Here is a 27,528-nt window from a genome sequence, read left to right on the forward strand (position 1 = left end):
TTGAGAAAATCCATGGGGCAGATCTTAAGCCGACTTCAAATAGACCTATGACAATTTACACTGGCTGAGGATCTGCCCCAAAAGTATCCAAGGTAAGTCCCAATTTCTGCTACTATTCCTCCATCACCTTCCGGGCCCATTATTCTAAAGGTTGGATCCTTCCAACCCTGCACAAGATTGTGAGCCCATCTGGGTTGGTTCTTCACCCAACACTTATGTACTTTAATGAGACCATTAGTCAATATTTAGATCTGCTAATTTTTCCTTGATTGCTGTAGAAGGTTTTCACCCACACATGCTTGCTGGTCCAAATCATTAACCACTGATACTAATTTGTCAAATTTTTCTATGATTGCAGAAATTGCTCCCTTTAGTCTATCTAGTTAATTCTTTTTGAAAAATGCCTTGTCTCCTAAATCAGTCCTTGAGCACAAATGACAGTGGATGCAATAAGCAACTTTTATCATTCATTTTCTGTTTATAGTGTCCCTGACATAACAATCTAGGCTTACCACACAACAGACGTTAAACTACACCCAACACCACAGAATATTGTGAAGGCCACAAGTATAACTAACTGGGTTCAAAAAAGAACTAAATAAGTTCATGATGGATAGGTCCATCAATAGCTATTAGCCAAGGGGGTCAGGGAGGTAACTCTATGCTCTGTGTGTCCTTAAACCTCTGCCTGCTAGAAGCTGGGACTGAACAACAAGGGATAGATTACTTGATAAACTGCCCTGTTCTGTTCACTCCCTCTGAAGCATCTGGCATCAGCCATAGTCAAAGACAGGATACTGGGCTAGATGGACCATTGATCTGACCCAGTATGGGCATTCTAATGTTCTTAATTCAAATTAGCATTCCAGGATTAAGGAGATCAGTAAGGTCACTGCCACTCACAAAGGAGGCTGTGGGGGAAGTGACAGTAAGACAACCCCAACTCAATGCACCTCCTCAGAGAAAGCCTGAGTTCTCAGAGAGACTAGGCTAGGAATAGACTAGGCCATTGGTGACCTTGGAAAGATCAATTTCACTTGAGTGGATGGTTTGATGGTGAGGGCACTAGCCTGGGACTTTGGAGACCTCAGTCCCATTCTCAGCTTCACCACACAGACTTTCTTGAGTGATGCTGGGTAAGTCACTTAGCCCCCCTGTGCACTAGTTCCCCATCAATAAAAAGGGGCTAATAGCACTTCCCTACCTTACAGGACTGTTGTAAGGATATATACATGAGGATATATATACACATTAAAGATGGTCAGATGCTCAGGCAATACGGTGATGGGGGCCTTATCAGTACCCATGATAGGTAGATACTAAAATAAAATGATTGAACTTCCTATCTGATTACCTTCCTCTCATGCTGTTACTTCCTCCTCCCTGTAACACCTTCTCTATTATCTCCTCACTGATTATGCAAAATAATGTGACTCCGTATTTTACTTTTTTAAAATAAAAAATGATTAAATGTATTTCGTTACATATAAACAAATTGCCTAGTACTAATTCAAGCCAACTTTGTTTATTGTGCACATATATCACACCAGTATTTAAAATAAGAGACATGTGTTTTCTCTCCACCACGGGCTTCTTGCCACATTTTGACAACTCACTGAGTAATATCAATCTCAAGATGCATTTTATAGTCCAAGTATACTGTAGGAGCACACTTGAGCATGATACATCATGTATAGTAAATACACACACAGATCCCATTATTGGTTAATGTAAACTATACGTGCACTGCACTTCCCCACACAGTGTTTCAAAACTATACCCCACAGTATCATTTTAAATAACACATGTATTCTACGTGGTATAAACCAGCTATTTAAAAACTATTCCTTTGCCTCCTGTGTTACAAAGGGACCAGAGATAGCTTACAAAGAATGAACCTTATGGCTTCAGTCTCTCTGAGTTTTGAGTCTTTCCTTTTGCATACTAAAAATGTAAAGCAGTCTGTATCATTGAAATAATCTCATTTTCCAATCCACCTTTGTTAACATTGCTGGGTGAAGCCAATTACAAATGCCTTAAGGCTCACAGGCTCATAATCATTGTGTGACAGGTCAAATTTTATTGTTTGCTCCATCCATCATTACTGACATGCTAATTCAAAGTATGCAAGGCACAGTCTACTCGCTGCTGCTTCTTCCTTCTCCCTGTGCACCAGCCGTAATGTTAATGCAGAAGGTTATTAAGAAGCACATTGTCTGCTGTCATTCAGAGCTCACTTATTCCATGCATTTGAAAAGATTGCCCATAATTTTATTTTCCCTCCTACCGTGTCTAAAGTTCTTTACTGCCTTTGGGCAAACAGACCCAAAGAGGTCATCAGAGATGAAGTTTTCAAGCAACTGCCTATTTTCAAATCATATTTTGTAATAGTGATGGGTTTTCAAACACTCAGTCACGGAAAATCTGGATATTACCTATCTGAATAATCTAAGATGTTCACTTGCTTTGTAAAATGCTGATGTTAGACCAACATTTTCAAACCGAGGTGCCTAAATGTAGGCACCTAAATCCATATTGAGACACAACAGTACAGCAACAGCGTTTAACCATGCACTTAATGTTAGCACATTAAGTGCTTTGCTGAATCGTGGCTTAGGTTCCAGTTCAGGACAATGCTTAACCATGTGTTTTAATCCATCCTTGTTGGAGGACAGCACTTAAGCATGTGCTGAATATTCACTGAATTCAATCCTGGATAGTGCTGCTTTTTCAGAACCCATGGCCTACTTTCCAGAAATACGGAGCATCCGACAGCTCCGATGGAAGACAATGAAAGCAGTGAATGTTCAGCACCTCTGAGCAGTGAGGATATTTAATCAGGTCCTTAAGTCTGAAAATTTGAGAACTACAGTGTCGTGACGAATTGAGAATTTGGGAGGAAAAGCTCAATAAATGTGGCAAATAGGCAAATATTAAGAAATATTCAAAATATCTTCACGGCAAATCACAAAAAGCCTTGGGAGCAATAATTTCATGGGGTTTGCTAGCCCTTTTCAGCTTTATAAAAGTTCACTATCAGAACATTTTCAATGTGTCTGTGTGTATATATATATCATTTTCAATGTGTCTGTGTGTGTGTGTGTGTATATATATATATATAAAAATTTCCAGAAATTAGCTTTTTTTTTTAATTCTGGCCACCACACTTTACTTGTTCTTATAAGGAGCTATGCTATGCTTCTTTTGCTATCATACTGATAGACTAGTTCAGTACAGGGTCTGGAGAAAGAGTTAGCAAAACTGTATGTTCGAAGGGAATCATGCAATGAGTATATTCTGTGTAAACAAGTTACATTTGAAAAATTAATTCTATTCATTAAGCTAATCCTTTTAAATGTGTGCAACCCAAAAGTAATCAATAAAATGTTGCATACATCTTATAGGGAGATTGTTATTCTGTGAGGGCACAGGTCAAGCTCAAGTCAATAATAATAAAGCCTTGCACTTCAATTGTACCCTTGAAGCCAAAGATCGCCAATAACTTTATGAAGTACTATTAGCCCCATTTAAGAGATGGAAAAACTGTGTTGTAGCTTAAGTGTCTTGGATGAGTTGAGAATAGAATTTAGGCTTCCGAAACTGCACCTCCTTCTCTAGTTACTCAATGATAATGCTTCCTTATTGAAAATCTGGAGGATATTATTTTTGCATTGGTATGTTGCAGGATCTTCTAGGCAAGATTTGAGTTTTCGTTTGTATATGCTGTGGCAAATTGCTGGCACTACTATGATGGGTCTCGTGCTTTCTCTTCTTGGGGAGGGTTCAGGGCACCATTTCTTGCCCCTGAACTGGGGTATTAACTGCCCCACTAATGTCCTTGAGGAGGGGAGTGGAGAGGGAGGGACCGTCCTCTACTCTGGGTCCCAGCCCAGGGGCCCTAAGGATAGCGGTAAACCACTTGAACTAGCGGTTCCTTCCCCTGGGCTACTTCCCTCTCCTGCCCTTCAGCTTGTGGGTTTCCTGCCCTCCCTCTGCACAAACCAGGTGCCCCTTTACCTAGGGTCTTGGTCTTCTTAGCCCACCGCAGCACTTCTTCAAACTCTCCTCTGCTTCAACACCTCCAAACTGCTCTCTGCTCCAACACCAATCCACTCTGCTTCAACACCTCCTCTTGTCTGACTGAAGCAGGGTTTTTTCCATCCGGTCACTGGCTTCAGGTGCTCTAATTGGCTTCAGGTGCTTTAATTAATCTATAGCAAATTTTCTTCCCTCTACAGGGAATAAGGCTCCCTTCTAACACTCTCCTGCTTCCCTCTGGCCATGCTGTATCACAATGCTCAGAATACTAAAACGGTTCGCCTAATGATTCACCATTTACTTCAAGAAGTATGATATGGAGAAATTTTTCTTTTCCCCCAAACATTGTGATCTTGCATTGACAACTAAAACCTTGCAATGGTGAATAAGCACAACTATGGAAAAAACAACAGGTTCAGGAATAAAAATATAGGTCTAGAAACTGACAAAACACGATAATGACAAAGGAACCTGGCTGTGCAAACCCAAGCTCCTAACAGTCTGGAAACAATTTGTAAATGGTTTCTGACTGAGTAACGTAAGATCAAATGGAAAAACTAAAAATACACCGATCTGATAGACAGGGTCAGAGAGGGTACGTATACATTGCACTTGGGAGGTATGATTCCCATTCCGGTAGACAGACCTGCACGAGCTCAGCTTGAGCTAGTGCACTAAAAATAGCAGTGTGGATATCACAGCACAGACCGTGGCTTAGACTAGCTGGCTGAACTCAGACCCAGGGGGTTGGGTGGCCTTGGATTTGACCAGCTAGCCCAAATCGCGGCCAGTGTCACAACAACCACACTGCTATTTTTAGTGCATTACCCTGAACTAAGATTGTGTAAGTCTGTCAACTGGCGATGGGAATCACACTTCCCAGCTGCAATGTGGACACATCTAAAAGGGAGATCAATATTTCTGGGTCGCTACTAGGCTGGCTGGTGTCATCACATAGTCCATGTGACTTCATACAGCTTCAAGATGGAACTTTTGACAAACACTTTACTATTTTAAAAGGAAATTTTCAAATTTGACCTCACTTAGAATAACAGAATATTAGGGTTGGAAGAGACCTCATGAGGACATCTAGTCCAATCCCCTGCTCAAAGCAGGACCAACACCAACTAAATCATCCCAGCCAGGGCTTTGTCAAGCTGGGCCTTAGAAACCCCTAAAGATGGAGATTTCACCACCTCCCGAGGTAACCCATTCCAGTGTTTCACCACCCTTCTAGTGAAACAGTGTTTCCTAGACCTTCCCCACTGCAACTTCTCCACTTGTATCTGTTTGCAACTCCTTACATGCATATTATTTCCAAACAAATGTCTTAGTTGTTACCAGAACTCATAAGCAGTTGTCTATCAAAGAAGAATGCACAGGTCATGGAGGAAAACAAACTTCAACAGGAAGTTTCAACTTTTAGTTTCAACCCTCCCACCAGGCAATTAAACCAGCGTTGATTAAAAATTGATATGAAGGATACCTGGACAGTTTCCTATTGTCAATCCATTGGACTTACTTTTGAAAAAATTTCTGCATATGATTATTCCTATTATGTAAGCTGTATGAGACACATCCATTTTGTCTAGTGACAATCCACAAATGATTTAATTGACAAATAGATTATTGTGACTACTTTCTTCCTCTTCTGACATGCCCATTGATTAGAGATCAGTAATGATTCTGCTTGTTCACGTAGTTATCAGGTTGTGCAGGAAACATAACAGCCAGGATTCATGTGTGGGTTTAAACTGCATTTGCAGGTACTGTACAAGTGCGCACACACGCATCCCTTCTGAGCACCACTGTCCCCTCCCCGTTTGCACTTTGACCTCTCCACTCTCATTTTTGCTTTTTTAGGCCCTGAACTCCTCTTCCCTCCCAACTCAAGTAGGAATCTGATTAAAAAACCCAGGTTCCAAGAGGTGATGCCCCATTCAGCCCAGATATTACACTAGTATTTGCAGAAAGCATTTTAGAAACAGTAGCTTGAATCCCAAAGTCCTTACTTTGTAATTATTATTTGTATTGTGGCGGCACCCAAGGGTCCCAGTGACGATCAGATCTCCCTTGTGCAATGCCCTGTACGAAGATAAGGTCATTAATCCTTAGCCATTTGGCCCCAGCAGAAGGTGGAGTAGCAGGGACCTACACTAGTGGAAAATCAGACCAAGTGGAGCTCTGCCCACCCCCCAAAATGCACTTGACTCTACTCCTCTCTTTTCTTGTGCAGGACGTGAACAAAGCTGGAGGCCGAATACCCACGTCTGCCACCTTTCCAACAGTGGGGAGTAACCTGAGCAAAACACAGTAAGGACAATTTGTCCAGGTCCATGATAAGGAGGCTGAGTGTGAAAGCAGGACCCATGCTGGAAGAATCCAAAAGGGTTCTGGTTTCTCTTAAGAGTTTCATGCAGACCAACAGCATGCAGCAAACGTGCATTTTCAGAACAAGAAGTTAACAAGGTTTGTATTACGAATTGAAGCTTCTCTTTCCCCGCAAACAGTAAAGCAATGTCAGCAAGTGTATTTGCAGACGGACCATCACCCTCTGCTCCACAGTAACTTCTGATGAATTAATAGCACTGTCAAGTCTTGCAACATGAAAGAATAGGAATTGCCCAGTAAAAAACATCACTGCCTTCCTGTGTGCTGATTGATTGCACAAGCCTCCTGGGTAGGCTGAGCAGATGTCCTGGCTCGAAAAGAGTTTGTTTTTCTTTGAAAAAAATTGCTCTAACTTTGCAACTTTTTTTTTTTTTTGTAAGGACACAGAGATGTCAGACAATGCTGGACATTAACACACATCATCAAGACGACAGCTCTCTGGCAGAAGAAAAACTAATAGATCTTCTAAACTACAGCTCTTTCTCTCTCTCTTCATATAATATATATGAGGCTAGCTGAAAAATCTGAACACCACCTGTATATTTATGGGCACGGTATTGGGCCAGGCAGAAGAATACACACAACTTACAGGTGCCTACAGGATGGCAATTTCTGGTGGTTACTCAAACTCACATTACAGTCAAGGTGGGAGGGAATTGGATATTTTAATTGTTTTTTTCAGGTAATGGACAAATCAATGCAGGTGATAAAGTGCACAAAAGCTATTCCAACTCCAGTAAATAGCAGAAAAATGAACCTCCCCATCCCCCCCAAACAAAAGGAAGGCTCAGGAAATTGTTGCATATGTTGACACTGTATGCATGATTAAAAAGTCATTCATTCCCATGGCCTCATCTACTTCACAATTCCACAGAGCTTAGCACCAGCCTGAGGAGACTCAGATCTGATTGTCTAGGATGGCTTCATTTCCACCTTGGCTTTGTGAGATGGGCACAGGAGACAGAAAGCGACTTGTTTGGGTACACTGGCACAACTAGAAGCCTATTTTATAATTCTAGTGTAACTTTAGCGCCCTTGTGGCCAAGATGGAGTCTGCTCTGGCCAAGAGAAGGTATGTGCAGGAATGCAGCAGGAAAAATCCCTTCCACCCCGGGGGCACCTGTTCCAAGCCCCCCAGAGTGAACACACCCACCCACCGGAAAAGTACAATGGATATAACAAAGGGAGATATTTATTTACAGAGGGCTGAGAGGAGAAAAACAACAAGGGGAAGCATAGAGGGAGCAGTAAAACAGGGTTGCATCCAAACCAAGGCCCCACAGGCCCAGTGGTAGCACAGTCTGAAAGGGCAGACACTGAGCAATGTGTCTGCACACAGAGTTCAGGAGTCCTGAGCAAAGTTCCAGTCCAGTGCTGAGTCTTGGGTGCTCCTGGTCGCCTTTGGCGCCAGTGAACTTTCCCCAACAAACCCCTCCGGTGCCCTCTTCTGCCGTTCTCTGCAAAGCCACACAGAGCAACAACCTTCCCACTTAACTAGTTAGCAGCCTCCCTCCTTGTATCCAGTGCAGAGTTACAAGCCCCAGTACTCACAGCCCCATGCAGCTCTGGGCAGCGGTGATACTGGGTCCAGCTCCGGCCTGTCCTTCTCGGGCGATTTCTCCCTGGCACAGTGCTTCTTCTGGCTCCTGTCCTGGGGTGTCCCCGATCGGCTGCCCAGTCCTTCCCAGGCTTTAGGCAGGTTCTCTGCTGCTTTACTTTGCGAGGGCCTGCTTGCTGCAGCCCATCTTTCCCCTCTCTCCAGCTCCAGACCTCACCTCAAGTTTTCCTCCTCTCTCTCCCCCTCCAGCCCCCCGCCAGGAAAAAGAATTAAAGGGGCCATGCTCTCTAAACCCCAAGGGGTTACACCAGGATTCCAAATGCATGTGTGAACATATCCCTGGGAGATGACTGACTGGAAGGTTGTGCTGTGGGTTCTTGGGAATGTGATGTTCTCTTGATTCCTATCAACACCTCAATATCCCGTACATGTAGCCTTCAGTATGACTCAACACTGAATGGGGACTCCAGGATTTGGCCTGGAGCATCTTTATTTACATTGATTTTCAGCCTCCAATTTCATTGAAGAATTTTTCTTAAATGGACTTTGGCTTCATTTCAACAGGCTGAGAGTCAAAATCTGCTCTCAGCCATACCGGTATAAATCGAACTGCTCTAAATTTTCTCTGGTGCAAGATTAGAATCTGGCCCTTTTAACACAGGCTACACCCTGATCTCTGCACAAACTGATTAAACCAGAAATGAAAAACAGCCAGGAGCCAATGCTGTGTAATTTGCAGGATTTATTTGCTTGTATGAATGAAGATACTGCAAACCACAGTGATGGTAACATTTGTTTATGGTGTAAAATGTAACATATATATTTTATTACAGTCTGAGTCAACATTTTTCCAAACTGTCTTTCTCTGAATTATTTACATGGCATTGTCTTTGATCATAAACAAACAGTTGGCCAGACGCTCTGCTGAAAGACAAAAAGGCCTACTGTTTGCTAGCACATCAGGTGTAGCCAGGAACAAAAAGATAAGATCAGAGGAAGGGCGGCATGACTTAGGCCTCGTCTACACCTAAAACTTAGGTTGACTTAGCTACGTTGCTCAGGGGTGTGAAAAATTCACCTCCCGCTGCTGCTGTCCCTCCTAGGGTTGCCAACTTTCTAATCACACGAAACTGCATACCCTAGCCCCGCCCTTCCCCGAGGCCCTGCCCCTGCCCCGACGCCCTGCCCCTTACTCACTACATTCCCCCACCCTTGGAGGCTCACTCTCTCCCACCCTCACTCACTTTCACTGGGCTGGGGCAGGGGGTTGGGGTGCAGGAGGGGGTGAGGGCTTTGTCTGGAGGTGCAGGCTGAGGGGTTTGGTGTGTAGGAGGGGGCTCCGGGTTTGAGGGTGGCTCAGGGTTGGGGTAGGGGGTTGGTGCATGGGCTCCTGGTCAGCGGCACAGTGGGGCTAAGGCAGGCTTCCTGCCTGTCCTGACTCCGCACTGCACCCCGGAGGCAGCCAGCAAATCCGCTCCTAGGTGGCAGGGCCAGGCAGCTCTGCATGCTGCTCTCGCCTGCAGGCACCGCCCCCGCAGCTCCCATTGGCCGCTGTTCCTGGCCCATGGGAGCGTGGAGCCGGTGCTCGGGGCAGGGGCAGCGCACGGAACCCCACGGCCGGCCCGCCCGCCTAGGAGCCAGACCTGCTGGACGCTTCCAGGGTGCAGCGCAGTGCCAGGACAAGTAGGGACTAGCCTGCCTTAGCACAGCACCGCCAACCAGACTTTTAATGGCTCAGTCAGTGGTGCTGACTGGAGCCGCCAGGGTCCCTTTTCAACTGGGTGTTCCGGTCAAAAACCGGACACCTGGTCACCCTAGTCCCTCCCCATCCAGTCGGGCTGGGGGTGTGTGCATCGGGCGTGTGGCATCCTCCTGGTCTGGGTGGAGCTAGTGTGGCCGTCCGAGCCGAGCTGGAGCTAGGGGTGGGCCTGGATTCTAAGTGGGTGAACTGTGGCCCACCCAGGCCCACCTGTAGCTATGCCCGTCTTACAGTGTAGACATAGCCTTAGTTCTCACAGCGTGACTTTTCCCTTTGTTTTAACAGGCTTGAATGTAGGAGGTCTCCAATCTTGAGTAACAACAGCAACTTGCTTTTTAATTTATATGGCACCTCGTGTCCAAAGGACTCTGGATGCCCAACAAAATGTAACTAACGCATGCCTTGCAGAACTACTAAAGCAACCTGGTCCAATAAATGCCAAGGAGGTTTAGGAACAAAATCACCCCCTTCCCCCAACAGCAAATACAAACTAGGGGCAAGTAAATCCAATATTATTTAGCACTTCTATAGAGTGCTTCAACCTGAGCATGATGCTGTGCAGACATTGTCTACTTCATCCTCTCAATCTCTCCACACCTTGACAGGCAGGGAGTTCCTGATCCACTTCACCCGCAAGGACATTCAGGTTGCTCAAGGGATATATTTTCAAAGGCACAAATGGCGCTTAAGTGCAATCTCTGCCTTTGGAAATCCATTCCTTGACTAAAGCTACCCAATGCTTTGCAGGATGAGAATTCCCAGTTCTCTGCTCATTCCTCTAGACCATGTGGCTTCACCTATAGAGAGAGAAACAGTAGGCCAGAGCTGGGGTTTCTAAAAGCAGTCAGCATTGGTTTAACTCTGCTCCCACTGAAGTCAACTGGAGTTTTACCATTGATTTAAATGGGGCCAAAGTGAAACTACTACAGAGAAACTACTGAAACTCGTAACTCAAATTAATTGCTGAAATAAGGGAATGCTGCTCCCAGTCAGCTAAATGGGGAGGATGCCTCATTAACTCCAGGACTGAAGCTGGCCTGCCAACTTCTGAATAGCGCCTTGCTGGGTCATTAGGAGCACAAACCAAAACCTGCTGAAGTTAGTAGAAAAAGTCCCACTTAAAGTAAGTGGGGGTAGGATCAGGCCTGCACTGAGCTCAAATAATGCAGCAGAAAAGGTGCGTAAAGCTCTCCCTGGGTTAGAAGTCAGGAAATATCAGATCTAGCCCTGCAGTCCTTTCCTTACTCAGACAAAATTCCCACGGTCAGTCAATAGGGATTTTGTCTACCTTAGAGTAGGAGGATTTTGTCAAAAGTGTGACCCATTTTATGACACATTGCAAGACCCTGCTTTTTGATATAGATTTTCCAGCATAACTGAAAAGGCGGGGGCGGGGGGGGGGGGAGAGAACCCTCCTCTTTCTATGACTTTCTGTATCCTCCAAGCAGAGCTACCAGGAGTCTGGCTAGGGGGAGTATTTTAATATAATGTAAAAGTCTAAATGAATGAATCAAAAGGTTAAAGTTGAAATGAAATGTCTACTTTATCAAAACATGCTTTTATCTAAACAAAGTAACTTGTTGATATCAAAACAGGCTTCAATAATCTCAAATGAAAATTTTTCGGAGTTTTCATTTTGTTGATAATTCTGACATTTCTAATTTTTGGGGATTCCAACTCAGAACGAAAAGCCAAATTTTCAAAATTCCCCACAAAATTAAAACTCTGAAAAATTTCAATCTGAGCCTATTGAAACTTGTTCTGATAACAGCAAATTGCTTTGCTAAGATAAAAATGTTTCTGCAAGGTAAACATTCTGTTTCAACCTTATCCTTTCGATTCATTTTGCTTAGATGTTTATATTACATTAAAACATTAAGTTTAATATATTATAGCTATGTATGTTACAAATAGTATATTTAATATTTTAATATAATAGAGAAGTTAAAAAAGAAACTAATTGAAACAAAGCCAAAACAAAATATTTTACCTTATAGAAATTTAATGTTTCAACCTCACTGAAATGAAAGAAGAAAGTCAAAATGATTCCTTTAGACTTTTTCCCCTCAAAAGCAACACATTTTGATTTCAATGAAGCTGCTTCTTTTTCTTTTTATAACTGTTCCATCAAATATTCTTCAAACAGCTCAGCGTGAGGACCAGAGGACTGTATTAAGTCCACTATAGACTTCCATGTGCAAGTCTGTGCTGCCTTAAATACTATCTGGATGAGTGCAATAAAAAAAGATGGATATTAACACCTAGCTCTTACATAGCACTGTTCCTCAATAGATCTCAAACACCTTTGCAAAGGAGGTCAATGTCATTATCACTGTTTTAGAGATGGGGAAACTGAGGCACAGCAAGGGGACGTGACTTGCCCAAGGTCACCCAGCAGGCATATAGCAGAGCCAGGAATGGAACTCAGGTCTCCTGAGGCCTGATGATTTGGTGATGCTTCGTCTTTCAAAGACAAGATTGAGAACTAAGGAGAACAGAACACGTACCTACATTAAAAAAAACAAGAACTGCACAAGAAAGACAGAGGGCTGAACTATTTCCCACCAACAAATTCTCTTTTATCCCCAAACAAAGCATGGGAAACTGAGAGACTGGGCTTCCTTTTATCTCCTCTTCCTCAGTTTGCTTTGATTCTTTCCCACCAACACTTCACTCTCACTAACTTTCTTTTCCTGTCCCCATACTAATCTCTGTGCTTTATTTTTTTTTAAATTATTCATTGATAGAGAACTCCATCCAACTCTCTGTCCAGCTGAGGCCCTAGCCCTAGCTTTTGCCATGGTGCTGGTGTTTCAGAGGCACTGTGTTTAGAGCTGGGTGAAATTTTTCCAACAAAGTGTTTACTTATTGAAACATGCAGTTTTGGGTCGACCAAAACTGACAGGAATTCGCCAAAAACATTTTCAGGCTAGATTCAGAAGGGGAGTCAGGTGCCATTCACAAAACAATTGGAGGATGAAGAGCTGCTGGTGCCCCCAGCCCGTACAGTGAGTAAGCCACTCAGCTGGAATGTGGGAGACCCAGGGTCAAATCTCCATTCTGGAGCAGCAAGTTCAACCCAGATCTCTCCCTTCCTTGGTGAGTGCGAAACCACTGAGTACAAGAGAAGTACTTCCTCCTCTGGTTTCATGACTCCACCCAAGGGTTCTCAAACTGGGGGTCGGGACACCTGAGGGGGCTGCAAGGTTATTACATGGCGAGGACGCGAGCTGCCAGCCTCCACCCCAAAGCCCGCTTTGCCTCCAGCATTGATAATGGTGTTAATATATAAAAAAGCATTTTAATTGATTGGGGGGGGGGGGTGTCACACTCAGAGGCTTGCTATGTGAAAGGGGTCACCAGCACAAAAGTTTGAGAACCACTGCCCTGCACCATCATTTCCTTTGCTTTTATTAAAAAACAAAAAGGTTAAAAAAATGCCTGGAAACCAAACACTGCATTTTAGGTTGAACAAAATGTTTCATTTGCCCCCCAAATGAAAACGGTATTGGCTTTTTTGATTTGCTGAAAATCCCAAAAAATGCCAGTATCTGTTTCGGCCCAACTGTTTATTTTTTCGCGACTGCAAGTGAACTGAAAAAAATCAGTTATTCGCTCCTCTCTAGTTGTGTTCAGTGTCAGACAACCAGCGGTGTCACCCAGCAATGCCCATTTGCTGGCTAAGAAACACCAGTGTGGGAGAACGCTGTGCTAAAGGACAATTAGCTACTGGTCCCAACAGTCTCCATGATACCCTGCAGCTAGGTGGGTTATGAAATTCTAAGGCACATTGTGCTAAAGGTCTGGCATCTGAAGTCTCTGCAGATATTTACTAATTGTGTTTCTGAGATTGCCTGCAGGGAGAGCATTTAAAAAAAAAAACATTCTGAAAGAACATAAAGTTTGGTTATTTTAGCCAATCTTGGTTGGTGTTTTATTTTCTCTATTTTCATGATTCCTGGAAGCAACCTTATTTGCCTCTTGCTTCCCCTAATATCAAATTATTTACCTGGTGCTATGACAACAGTAGGTGACTTTTCCATTTTCAAACAAAAGAGACATGATCATGGGCTTAATTAGTTTGCAACGGTTTAATTAAAATTTGCAAAACAACAATGTACCTAATTACAAGCATAATAATTATACCAATGTACCTTTCAATCTTTTAAGGGACTGTTAGTCATTGAGGTGTGTATTTTGTAATTGAAGATCACCCTTATTTTCATTTTCTGATTAGTTAAGTACAGTCATTGTCATGTTCAGGTAATTGCTTTATTAACTAGCTTAATTAAACTTCCTGTAAAACTGACAGCTATGCAGTTATATTTTTAATGTGTTGCTGACAAAAGTGTTAACAAATTACATAACACTCTTGATAGGGCTTAGGTACCTCACCAGCTTAATTCATTAGTATTTGCAAAGAGCATTTAGAACCCTGAATCGAAGATGCTGCAAAAGTGCCAAGAACTGTCAGAGTATAAAATGGACCTTGGAGAAGTCTCGACGCAGAAAACAGCAGCTTCTCTTTATAAAAGAAAACTTTATCGTGAGAGAGAAATACTGCATATTATAAAGCCTCTGCAAGCCCAGCAAGAGCTGCATTCTGTCTTTACTGAATGTTATCTTTCTGGTCTATGGCTTTCTTTTTTACAATGAGTTGAAAGGATGAGGGGAAGCTGATATTGTGATAAGATTCTGTTATTCCAAAAAACAAGCCCTAGCACTGCAAGCATGTGTGGGGGGATTCAGGTGGAGGTAGGTACTGGGCCCTGCTGCCTCTTTTGTTTGAATTTAACCTTCTGGCACCTAACACATAATAGGGTGTGACCCAAGACACCTCAGAATGCATAGTTTGATACTGTGCAGAATGCAAACACAAAAGAGGGGAGGGCATAACATGTGGCAGCCCAAACACTGAGGCATCTGGGTGCACCAAAGAATTACTAGATGCACTGGAAACAACACTTCCAAGTTCATTTTCTGAATAGAGCTAAGTCTACCTTCCTGGACCTCAGCAGTGGTTGTGGGTAGACACAGTATGAGCCACCACTGCCTTGGCCAACCTTAGGAGCAAATTTTCAAAAGAGCTCAGGAAAATATTTGCGAAGGCTCAACACCCTCAACCAGGGACAGATTTTCAAAACAACTGAGCTCCTATTTCAGAACCTAAATGAGGTGCAGATTTGTGAAAGTGCCACGCATGCAGCAGCTCCCGTTGCGACATGATCACATTTTCAAAAGAGCTCAGCAACCCACGTGCCAAGCTCTTGAGAAAGTCTGTCCCAGCTGGTGTTGAACTAGCCTTAGTGATTTTTCCACTCTTTTCATGGAGACTCTTGGCTCTCCAGTGCAATGCTGTGGAGAGCCAGGAATTTCCTTTTACCCTCATTGTCCACAGTAGCCTCAGTTTCGGTTAACATTAGCTATTCATGTAATGAGAGATGTTGGTATATATGTAAATGCTTAACAATATAAAGTGCCAGAAGATGGTGCTCAAGAATATTCAGCCTGGTCCCTGGGTTTTGTAGGCCCAATAAAACTTCTAATTGTGTTTCCTTGGATCAGCTCTTTGCAACTATCCCTCATGATCATTGTGGATATGGACAGTCAATTCCACGAATCACCAGTACCGTCATTAACTTAAGTAAAATATTTTCTTTTCAATTGTGGTTGAACAGTTTGATTCCTATATGAATTAGCAGCTATTGGTACAGCCCTTTGAAGAGTGTAAAGGGCTAGCAACCTTCTAAGTATTATCATGTAATACAAAATAATATGGTGATAATGCTTTAAATTATTTTGTCATCCAGTTTATAAGAATGGAAGATTTTACTACCCTTTCAAGAATGACTAACAACATTTAATAATAGCATACATTAAAAAAAACAACAACACATTTTTAAATTAATGTATTGGAAGTGAGTGCCCCAAAGCTTCTTGACACTTTTACAAAATAAGGACAACTCCACCAACTCTAGAGACTAACCAATTTATTTGAGCATAAGCTTTCAAGTGAGCTGTAGCTCACGAAAGCTTGTGCTCAAATAAATTGGTTAGTCTCTAAGGTGCCACAAGTACTCCTTTTCTTTTTGCGAATACAGACTAACACGGCTGTTAGTCTGAAATCCACCAACTCTGTCTCCCTATGACCTCTCTGAAATGCTTAAGTCTAAGTCACTATCCATCAAACCAATTACTGTTGTCCTATTTCTGCCTTAGGCACTGATCCCAAACCTTGAAGGTATGCCATCATAGCTGTGCATAAACTTCATGAAATTCTCTATAAAAGGAGGTTCATGCCTGAGCAATTGTTGGATGGAAAATTAATGTCAGGATATTATTTTCTGAGCAGTCATGCTCTAACTGGGGAAGAGCAAATTGGTGACATCACTCCTACTCCTCCTGCAAATATAGAAGGGGATACTGCAGCTTTTCTTGAAAATCATTGCCTTTTAATTCATTTCCCTCCCCCCACCCCGACTGACACCGGTTCAGAGTCAAGGTACCTACAAGCCCCCGTGCAAACATCACTGAACAGAGTGTTTATTGATAACCTCATTCCGTGGTGAAGTGCTTTGATGCAGCTGTCTCAAGCCACACTGGATACATAGACCTATGCACAAAAACTGTGTCCTGTCCTAGAGAATCCACTGTATTCTGAAGGGGAAGACCGTGACAAACTCAACCAGGACAGATTCCAATAGTGACCAATATAGGCCAACTATATAACTTATCTAAACTGCACTTTATGCATGGTTATCAGAATAGATGACCGATGTACATATTCATTTTAAATGACTTTGTCCCCAAAGTAGGTGCTGCCCTCTGTCTTTTAGATTTGAACTTGATAGCGAACTTTCTCATTTGCCATATCTCCTCCTACATGACATTGTACTTATGCAAACTAGTTTGTGAAGGGGCAGACCGCATGTGTGCCCATTAGATGCATGCATATGCACAAATACAGAACAAAATGTTACATGTCCACCTTAGATGAAGGGGTATTTGCACGGTCCATGCTCGATTATCCACACTACCTATAGTAATAGTCACCAATAATATTGCACTGGAAAGGAAAGAACCAAAGAAGAGCACTGTGGTTTTAGAAACTACCTGGTCAGCAGGGTTATTGGAGAAAGGAGAGAAAATACTGCCCTGAAGCCCCCTGGGGAGTTCTAGGAAAGTAGCTCCAACCCTCTTCTTAATTTATCAGAGACATTAAAAAAAAAACCTGTTACTTACAATAAATATTTTATTTGTTAGAACATTTAAACTTGACCTTTAGTTTTGTAGCAGTCATTTGTAACTATTAAGATTATGCTGAAAATAAAATAATCTGTAATGGCGAAGAGCTGAAATAAAGGCCAAACCTATAAAAGCACCTGATTCTGACATGCGACAAGTGCATTACAGTAAAATTATTATGCATTAGGCTTGTCAACTTTAATTTTTTCCTTAGAGTTGAGCCCTAATGTACAATTTGCTAATATGTAAGAGCTATTTAAGAAAGCAAACGTGGGAGCTGATTTGAGTGGAGCTATATGATTCTACAGAAGTTTCTGTGTGATGGCAGATGCTAAGACCTGCCAGTTGCTACTCACAGAAAACACTTGTCTTCCTATGCTGTGAAATTCTTCTCTCTCTGGTGACGTTCTGCAATTGCTAACCTCAAGATATCAAGGGCCTAAAAAGTCTGATATTTGAATGGCATTTTGCCACAGAAGTCATGCCATTAGAAAGACCATGCCATAAATTAGCTCCTGCATTCTAGCCTCAACAGCAGAATTTATGTGGCAACAGTGGCTACTTAAGAAGCAGATGCCATAGCGGGGCTCCCTATGGAGTATCACTAAAACCTTTTAACTTGCCATAGTTGCTACACAGAGAAAGTGGGAGGTAAAGAGGCCTATAGCCAACTGATTTCAAAATGAAATCATTCAATCTCTGTGGATTGAGTGCAGGATAATCTCGAAACTATGAGTAACTAAAAGAAATTAAAAATTGAAATGGCTTCACTCATGCTTATTTAATTTATGCTCCTTAAAGTAAGTACCCTAAGAACAGGATACTTTAGAAAGCCAGAAAAAAATAAGTACAACTTCTCTATTAGGCATCCAAAAAGAAAAAAATATAAGGAATCTGGGAAAACTAATGGGAACGTATTCCAGCTATTCAACAAACTTCCAGGGGAGATTAGGTGAGTCTTTAGGAAATGCTGCAAAACTTTCCTCTTTGAAAAGGCCTTTCTGCCATAAAAATGGTACTCACATTCTCTTTCCCACCCAATAAGAAAATCCTAAACCCTGATTGAAACAAAACAAAGAGAAAAAACCCCAAAGTACATTAATATTTAAAAAAAAAATCAAAACCAAACACCCTACTCCAAACAGAGAGTTCAGACCCTATAAAGGGAGATGTGCCAGAGACTCCATGAAGTCCATTAAGGACTTCACTATTGCTAGTGATTTTACATGGAAGATGCTCAGATACTACAGCGATGGGCAACAGTATAAAACCCTAAGACAGAGCCTACCCTGTGAAACAGGATTCTGCAGTTCAGACCCTTCAAACTAATGTGTGGGAACACTAAAGAAAACATCCATCTAACACACTGATGGTCCTAGTGGCTGACAGCAGGCATTGCTCTTAATTAATGGCCTAATTTTCATAGGTACTGAGCACCCACCCATTCTATTAAAGGTAATAAGAGAGTTGACCGTGCTCAGTGCTTTTGAAAAATCGAGCCATAATTCCAAGATCCATTGTGCTTTAGAGAGAGGTTCTGTCACTACGATACGAAAGGAGGGATCACCCAGGGGTTTTCTCTAGAACTGAAATGGCTCCCAGTCTTTCTCTAGATTTTAAAGCCAGCAGAGACCACAATGATAATCTAGTCTGACCTTCTGCATTACACAGACCAGAGAACATGAGGCATCAGAACTACATCTCCCATGAGGAATGGTAGCAGCTATGGGGCACAAAGATTAATGTTGAACTGTTTCAACATTTCTGAATCCATTTTTTTCACCTCTTTCTGTTCCAAGAAACATTTCAATATTTCACCTTTTCTTTCCTGATTCAAGATGAAAACAGATGTCAAAATATCAGAATTTCCCACAGGATGGAAATTCCGATTTTCAACCAGATCTAAAGTAAACTTGCCAAAAGGTAGCTCTTGCTAAAAAGGAAACTGAGCAGAGCTTTTATGGGGACACTTGTAGTGAAGGCAGGAGCCACAGTGCTCCGCTGGCTACTGTAACGATATGCACTGTATTGCAAGAGGCATTACAGCTATATATTCTTACAACATACTGCAAAGAGCTATTGCAGAAAATTGCTACTACGACGGATCTGTTACTTGTTTAATAAAGGTCAAGCATGGAAGCATTTGGCTGCTGGGGCTGACATGGCTGTTCAGGGATTACTGATCATTACATGGTGCCAGGAGAGGCTTCAATTCAAAGGAGAGCTAAAGAAAAGCAACTACAAATGTGCAACATGAGAAAAAGATAAGACTTCTGTGCTACACTACAATGAAGCAATCAAACCCCACAGTTCCCCAGCAAATGGTAGGTAATATTGACAATAACTGGAAAACTTTTAAGCAGAGATTCACGCTACACTGCACAGTAGTTGGTGCATTTGAAAAGTCTGACCAAAAAACGTAGCTGCGAATCTTACCACTCCAGGGACTTGAGCAATATATACAGAAATAGATAATAGATCAACATGAGCCAGGGTTGCTTATTCATGAGTCTGATGCATATTGCTCATAACAGAAGGAGACTAGTGAGAGGTAGGTCTTCCAGAGAAGAACATTCAACAGTTGGAGTCATTTGATACCTTCATTACAGCCCTTAGGTTCACAGCTTAGTTGCAACATTTTAATGAATTTATAACATCAGTGGTTTTGGATCAAAAAGTATTGGGCGTTAACAATAAAAAAAAATCAGAGGGGAATCAGCTAAGAGATCCAGGCCTCAGGCTGAGTGACAGAGGTATGCTGAGCGAGTGAAATAGTGTGACTGAATATACAAAGGAAACCACTTACTACCGACTTAGCAATTTGTTCTATCTGATCATGTTCCAAAAGGCTAAGAGGAGAGGAGGAGGGAAAGATAAACATCAAAGTAACATGAAAACCTGTTTTGGGAGGCAGAGAGCTGGGATGGAGGGGAAAGGAGAAATCAGGGAGTCATGTACAGTTATTTGGAGGAAAAGACTAGTAACTAGGACAGGGCAGGCAGCAGTAGAAATGTATTTCAGTCATTTGACTGCAATTTCAAACCAGCTCAAGGTTTGCCCAAGGCCAAACACTGATGATGAGAAAATACTGTCTTGGTTGTCATTCATGATGCACAAACTTAAGGAGGATAATAGATATTAAAAGTGACATGTTTAGTAGACAGTTCATAGCATTCATTCTTTACTAGTACATGGATGCGGGTCAAGACAGAAAGGAAAGCTTCTGCTATTATTTTCTGTTGGCTATGGGGATCCTTTTGCTCAAGTAAAACAGGAGTTTAAATGGATGAGCCACAGCCATACGCGAATGTCTGTATCTATCTATATTTAAGGATGGAGTATTTTACCTGCAGAGGCAGCGAGAATACAAGAATTAGTGTTACTGACCCAAACTATGCTGCCTTGCTCTCCTCTGATATGTTCCAGAACTTTCTGCTACTGAGCATTTTATTTTCCTACATCTTTTGGGCCATCTTGAAACTTTTAAAGGTAGTTTTACTGGCTGTCAAGCCATATTCTGGCTGTTAGTAGAGAAGAATCTATCCCTAAAGACATTAGAGACATTCCCAAGACGTAATTCCCCATGCCAGGAGCTTGATATATAAATATAGAGCACTGCATTGTACAAACAAGGAAGGCTTAATACCAACAGCATGCGATTTGGACTGCTGAATTAAACATGGTTGTGGAGCTGGTTTCTTTTATTGAAACAAGCCCTAAGGCAATCATATTGTCAGTATAACACTGGGCCAATTTATACCTGCTGGGTTCTGGGAGTACTTTTTTCTCAGCTATAATGTATGCTATTTATGGAACACAAGAATGTTAAAACTATGACTTAAGTGAACTGTAATATGTTATCCACGCAACAGGAAATCCATCTCAGAGTGCCATTGCTCGTCTGAGGACAAAGCTGGCAGTGAGAACTAGGGTTTTGTTATCTAACCATACGATGAATGAAATGATCTAGTGCATCGGGGAAAGAGCAAATATAAGGCAATATTAACTCAGAGGTTCCAGAAATGGGGATTTTCAATTACACATTGGTGTTTCCCCAAATATCATAATTATAAAATCATCAGCATTTTTAATATACAAAAATACGTGGCCTTAGCACCGGTTTCTACAAACTGTTTTAATACGATTTGCTTGCTACAAATAGAACTTCTCCACATTACAACCTGGGCGGCCCTTGCAGACCGAGTTTCTGACTGTAAAGTGAATTTACCTTGGAAGTGTAAGTATGTCCATCAGAGCCACAGACAGGGCTGGCATGCATCACTGGACATGGCTTGCACTTGACTAAATTGGCTGGTCCAATCCAATGTTTCGGGGCCAGATTTCCTTTCTTTTGCCAAAGGCTGCAAAACAAAAATAATATCAGTCTTGGGATATGAGTGTGAAAAACAAGAGCATGAGAACTTCTCTTAGTCATTCAAATCCTGTTTATTTACTGTATTCATTTAAAAAACCCTGAAAATTAAATGTAGCTCCTAGCTATACCCTCATAATTTGGAAAATTATAACATACTCTCTACAATGCCTCTACAATACATAGCTCTCTTCCAATCTATAATTAATATACTTTACTGTTACATTAATGAACTTAGCTGCTATATTTTACTTTATAACTTGAAAAAAACCTTATTTACAAATGTAATATAGCTAATCCTTGCAACATTCCTACGTGGCAGGAAAATACGATCATCATCCTCTCCATCTTGTATTTGGAGAAGTGGTGGCACAGAAGACCCGATTTTCAGCCCCTGCCTTATTTGGGTCCCTATATTTGTGCCAACAAGTAATTGCTTACATAACTGACAGTTTTTTAGACATCTATGTACCGGATTGCACTTGCAAATCAGGTAAATGCACATCTAAATGACAAATTCTGCCTGCAAACTTTGTGTTCATGAAACGGATGACAGGTTTCCAAAATCCGCCCTAGAGAAGTTAAACAACTTACACAAAGTCATATATTAAGTCAGTCAGTGGCAGAGTTGATTTTAAGTGTTCCAGCTTCCAGAAAATTATAAACAATGAGAAACTTCTTAAATACAATTGTTAAGATGGAGTTCAGGATCAAAGTGTTTAACAACAACTTATAGGCAAAAATCCCTAAAGAAATGCTGCAGTTTACATTAAAGATTTAAAAGTATGGACATGCAATTAAGATCATGCAACCAATTTTTGCTCTGTACATGTAGTGACATCAGCTTCCATCTTCCCTTCACATCAACTTTCCAATGTATATTATTTTTGGATCAAGAACATTCCTAAAGAATTTAGAACAATCTCGAGAGATTGTACCACTGTCATCCTTCCTTTTCTTTATATAAATTTATAAACTTTCTATATAAGTACCTTTCCCAAAACTGTGGGAGACTCAGTTACAGCATTTCAAAAATGTGTATGAAATCTTTGGATTTTAACATCGATCTCAAAAAGATAAGATGAACACCCAATAAATGCAGTTGATTGCTAAAAATGCAGATCAATAGCTTCACTTTCCTATTATAATGAACTGTCTTGAGTATTGTAATAATTTACATTACCAGTAAGTAGTGTGGAGTGTATGTGGCACCCAAAAAAAGAAATAACCATTTTTCAGCAGTGCTGAAAGTCAGGGTCCTGGCCTCTGGGCATGTCTGCCAATCAGAATAGCATAATGGTTCTGTCTTGTATTTGATTGGCTGTAAGGGATGTCGCTCAGTATTCCGTTGGAGTGGCATTCTTTGTAAAACAGAGACAGGACTCCATCTTGGTGTGTAGCTTGAATTTAGCTCTTAACAATATTAGATGTTTTTCTAATTCACTTTCAGGACCTGATTTTTAGAAACCAGACACCCAGTTCTATACCTATCTTTGCATGCTACCTACCACATGTGGGAATCCCCCCAAAATGGCATTCCCTGTGCATGTGGCTAGACAGATGGCTATTCAGTCATGTGGGAGTGCATGTGTAACGTGTGTGTATGTGGTAAAAGTGCATTCAAAAGTCGGCTTACTAGTGTGGATGCAAAATCAGGTGTGAAACTTCGGACTCACGTTATGAAAATCCAGCATGTCACTCCACTCCATTCATTACAACACAACAAATGAATCCGCAGCAACTCAAGTATTCTTCTTTCATCATTAAAAATGTTTGTTTGGAGAAGGCTCTCTAGAATCCCCCTCATAATCTCCCACTATCCTTGAAGAGCCCATACCACCATAAGACTGTGTATTTCCAAGCCTGACCAGTATTTTCAGGCATTATATTAAATCTATTGAAACACATTGTTATGGTGCTATCATCATTAGCATACAGTAGTAAGCTAACAACATGCTTTTTTTTTTCATTAACCACAGGCCATGTTCACCATACAGATAAGTTCTTCTCTTTCAGGCATCAAAACATTTACTAGCGAAGGACATTGACTTCATTGCAAACACGAAGAAAAATAACCATCATCCGACTGCTTTGTCCTTACAGCATAATATAAAATATATCATCAAGCAGTTTAGCTACAAATGCATTTCAAAGTACCACTGAATGACTTTATCACACTTCTAGAAAAATATATATGGATACATTTTTAAAGCAATTTCACTACAGATTGCAATTTGCTACACAGTACAAACTCTGATGTAATGTTACATTCAGCTGTTAACATAATAAAAATTCTATTCTTCCATTTCAGCTCAAGTTTTCTTCTATTCTAACCTTTGTCACAGTGATAAATAGTGCTATTAGGAAGCAAGTGTCCACAGAAAGAACCCCATCACCATGTCATAAGACCTCAAAAATTGGAGCCTGTGGTCAAAGTCAGAATTCCCCTGTAATCTTGAAGAAGCCCTCAATATATAGGGCTCTTGACAAGCGCATTCAATTTTACATGCTAGAGTTAAAATTACTAACAAGCTAAATCCTCTGATGCAAGCACCCAGAGATTACAGAGCTTTCGGTTCTGAAGCCCTACATCCAAATCTGACTGGCCATGGATCCAAAACTGTGTGTCCGGGGAAGTAATATCCAGCTCCAGACAAGATGGCCCAAATCTCATGAGAAAATCTAGCCAGCTTTTGGACCCATTAGAGGCCGCTGTCACTTTTGCAAGAAGCAGCAGTTTGTGCAGCGGCAGCAGCTACAGGTCTGGGATAGAAGCAGGGGCAGAGTACGTTGCCTACGTAAGCCCTTTGGAATGGGGAGAAAATTTGGGGGAGTGATATAAGATGCAGCGTGACAGAGGAGGGAGGAAGGGAAAAAGTTTTCTGTGGAGGAAGCTGTACACTGCAGCCCCAGCACACACACACACACACACACACACGAAGTTAGATACAGCAGCAGGAGGAATTCCATTCCCCATCTCTCCCCAGACAACACCCTGATCCACAGACAAGTTGGAGGGTCTGAGGAGAAAGAGAGCTAAGGATGCAAGAAAGGACTTTCTTCCTGACCCTCTGCCAGCAGGGAGCTGCTTACTGAAGCCTCTGCATGGCCACCCACAGCAGGAAGAGTTTTACTGCACCCTGCGGTGACTAGACAGGGCTCTCCACGTGCTAGCACAGTGATCTCCAATCTAGACAGCCACAGGAAGCAGAGTGGTCAGATTTATAAAGTGCAAACAGGATGGATTCAATGGAGCATCTCAACTTACAAATCAACCTGTCCTTTTCCTCCACGTTGATACCGATTACCAGTTAATCTAGGGTCCCTTTCCCTGACACAGGGCTTCCACCCCATGTACATATTGTCTTTCAATCAGTTGGCACAATTAAAATCCTGGCTTTCCTGCACCATGGTATGTATGTGTGCTGCACTTTTAGACGTATCGCCTCTACTTGGAATGGTGAATGACACTCAAAATGCTGAGGTAAATTTAACTAAGAGAAGAATAAATATCAAGATGTCAAAGGCACCCACTGTACATACACACACACACACACACACACACACACACACACACACACACACACAGAGTACCATCTGGTTAACATTCAGTTGTCTTTCACACAAGGCTGTTTGGTGTTTGCATGGTGTGGGACCTGTTCATATGAATGCACATCCAGAGCCTCTATCTCATGACTCATCCAGCTGCCACAGCAGCGGGGATCTGTATGGTGTGTACGGTTGGACTCACGCTCTGGAAACACAAATCTCATGCCTTGCTTGGCAATGTCCAGCTGCCCTTTGTGTGTGGACGTGTCCTGTGTACTCTGCACCCTTAAATGGTCTCCATGTCACTGATGTGAGAAGCCGCGTGCAGAGCAGTAATGGAAGATGAAAAGGCCATGCACTCTTCTCTCCTCTGAGCAGCTTCCAAGCTATCTGCCAGTCTCCAGGCTGAACTAGTTCTGATTCAGGCCGAGGAGTGACTGCGTATCATGCCTTGCCATGCTGCATTCTTCGACTCTGCTCCTTTCCACCTTCTCTCTGGCTGCAATTCATTCACATGTTTGATCCAACTCTTCCCTTTATTCCATTAATGTGTCTAGAGCTTCTTAGAAATCACATTGGAATCAAGGCTGGATGCGTATAATACACTCTGCTTCGAGTCACACCATCGGCTAGTGCAGAACGTGTCAGCCCTGCTTACTTACTGGCGACTCTCACTCATGTTGGGCAGCTGGGAATAGCTTCTGATTCTCTTTCAGGTGCTATCCAAGGTTTTGATTGTAAACTTTGACGCTCTAACGCACTCTGGACCTGTCTGCTTTAGAGACGACCTCTCTCCTGTGTTGCGCTAGCCAAGATCACCTGAGGTGCCTGAGCTGCCAAACTCCAAGTGTAGAGAGGATACAGAGTATTTTTGGTGAGTGGTACTTGACTTTGGAATTCCCACTAACTCTGGTCCATCAAAGCCCAAGTTTGTTGACCTTTAGGGCACAATGAAAAGCCCATTTATTTTCCCAAGCTCTTCCAGTGCACGTGCATGTACATGTATGGGGGGTGGGGAACGTTGGACTGAGTAGGTGCGAGTGGATCAGAGGGAAGAATCTCATCATGGCTGAATTGTGCACGGGTGGTGCACAATGATCCCATTTGTATATGTCTGGACTTTGTAGATGTTGTGTATTGTACTTAAGGCAATGGATAGATACATTTAAAATAATTCTAACTTAAGAAACTTAAATAAATACGCTTTCTTATCATGGCTGCCTGTGGGAGCCTTTTACTGTTTCTTGTGAGATATGACTCCAGAACCAAAAGTGATCTTGGCTTGGACTTTGGAAAGGCAAATCCATGATAATTATGGTTTTGCCAAAGAAAAAACTAAAGTACATCTGGTCCAGACTCATTTCTATAGATCATAGGGAGCTGCTATTTGTTTTAGCCCATTTTAAACATCATGCACATACATTATTTTCAAAATCCTATACAGCTTTCTCTTGGGAAAGAAGAGACTGAATTTGCTTGGACTACAATGAGAGGAACAAAGGTCACCAGAGGTAGATGGACATCCCGCAACTCCCCTTCACTCTCAGACTACATAACACAATGTGTGGTGCCTAAGACTATCCCACAAGTTCTGTCCTGGTCTAAGAAATCACAGAATTGACTAGTGACCAAACTACAAATCCTGTTTTGTTTAAATAAATAATAAAAAAAGACTAAATCTATAAATGGAATTGTTGATACAAAGTGAAATATTGGGCTCCTCTGATTTACAATATCTAAACCAGGGGTGGGCAAACTACGGCCTGGATCCAGACCACCAGCCGTTTTAAGCTGGTCCTCGAGCTCCCACTGGGGAGCAGGATCTGGGGCTTGCTCCAGCCAAGGAGCGGGGTCAGGGGCTGTTCCATGCGGCTCCTGGAAGCAGCGGCGTGTCCCCCTCTCCGGCTCCTACGCATAGGGGCAGCCAGGGGCCTCCGCTCTGCATGCTGCCTCGCCCCAAGTGCCACCCCTGCAGCTCCCATTGGCCAGGAACTAATTGCAGGTGCGGTACCTGCGGACAGGGCAGCGTGCAGAGCCACCGGGCTGCACCTCACGTAGGAGTCAGAAGGGGACATGTTGCTGCTTCTGGGAGCTGCTTGAGGTAAGCGCCGCTTGGAGCCTGCACCCCTGAGCCTCCCCTTGTGCCTGAACCCCCTGCCCCAGCCCTGATCCACCTCCCACCCTCTGAACCCCTCGATCCCAGCCCAGAGTACCCTCTTGCACTCAAAACCCCTGAACCACAGCCCCACCCCAGAGCCCGCACCCCCAGCTGGAGCCCTCCCACCCCCCACACCTCACTCCTCTGCTCCGGCCTGGAGCCCCCTCCTGCATATGAACTCCTCATTTCTGGCCCCACCCTGGAGCCCGCACCCCCAGCCAGAGCCCTCACCCCCTCCTGCACCCCAACCCTAATTTCATGAGCATTCATGGCCCACCATACAATTTCTATTCCCAGATGTGGCGCTCGGGCCAAAAAGTTTGCCCACCCTTGATCTAAACGGAAGACAAGAAGGACTAGTGAGCAGTCCCATCTAGAGAGGAAGGATGGTTTTCAGATAATACTCACTTCCTACTCAAAGTTATAGATTTAGGCTGAGATTTTCAAAGGTGCCTACG

At 42.5% G+C, this 27,528-nt stretch overlaps 1 protein-coding gene across 2 annotated transcripts in view; it reads right to left on the reverse strand.

Moving 5' to 3' along the window:
* The window catches only part of SPOCK1 (SPARC (osteonectin), cwcv and kazal like domains proteoglycan 1), a 455,324-nt gene that overhangs the window by 121,912 nt on the left and 305,884 nt on the right, over nt 1–27,528 (reverse strand). For both annotated transcript variants that reach the window (XM_074960402.1, XM_074960403.1), the window contains exon 5: nt 21,220–21,352. In XM_074960402.1, coding sequence (XP_074816503.1) covers nt 21,220–21,352 — 133 coding nt within the window. The remainder of the gene's footprint in view (nt 1–21,219; nt 21,353–27,528) is intronic.

The sequence above is a fragment of the Natator depressus genome, chromosome 8 (assembly GCF_965152275.1).
Source record: "Natator depressus isolate rNatDep1 chromosome 8, rNatDep2.hap1, whole genome shotgun sequence".
NCBI lineage: Eukaryota > Metazoa > Chordata > Testudines > Cheloniidae > Natator > Natator depressus.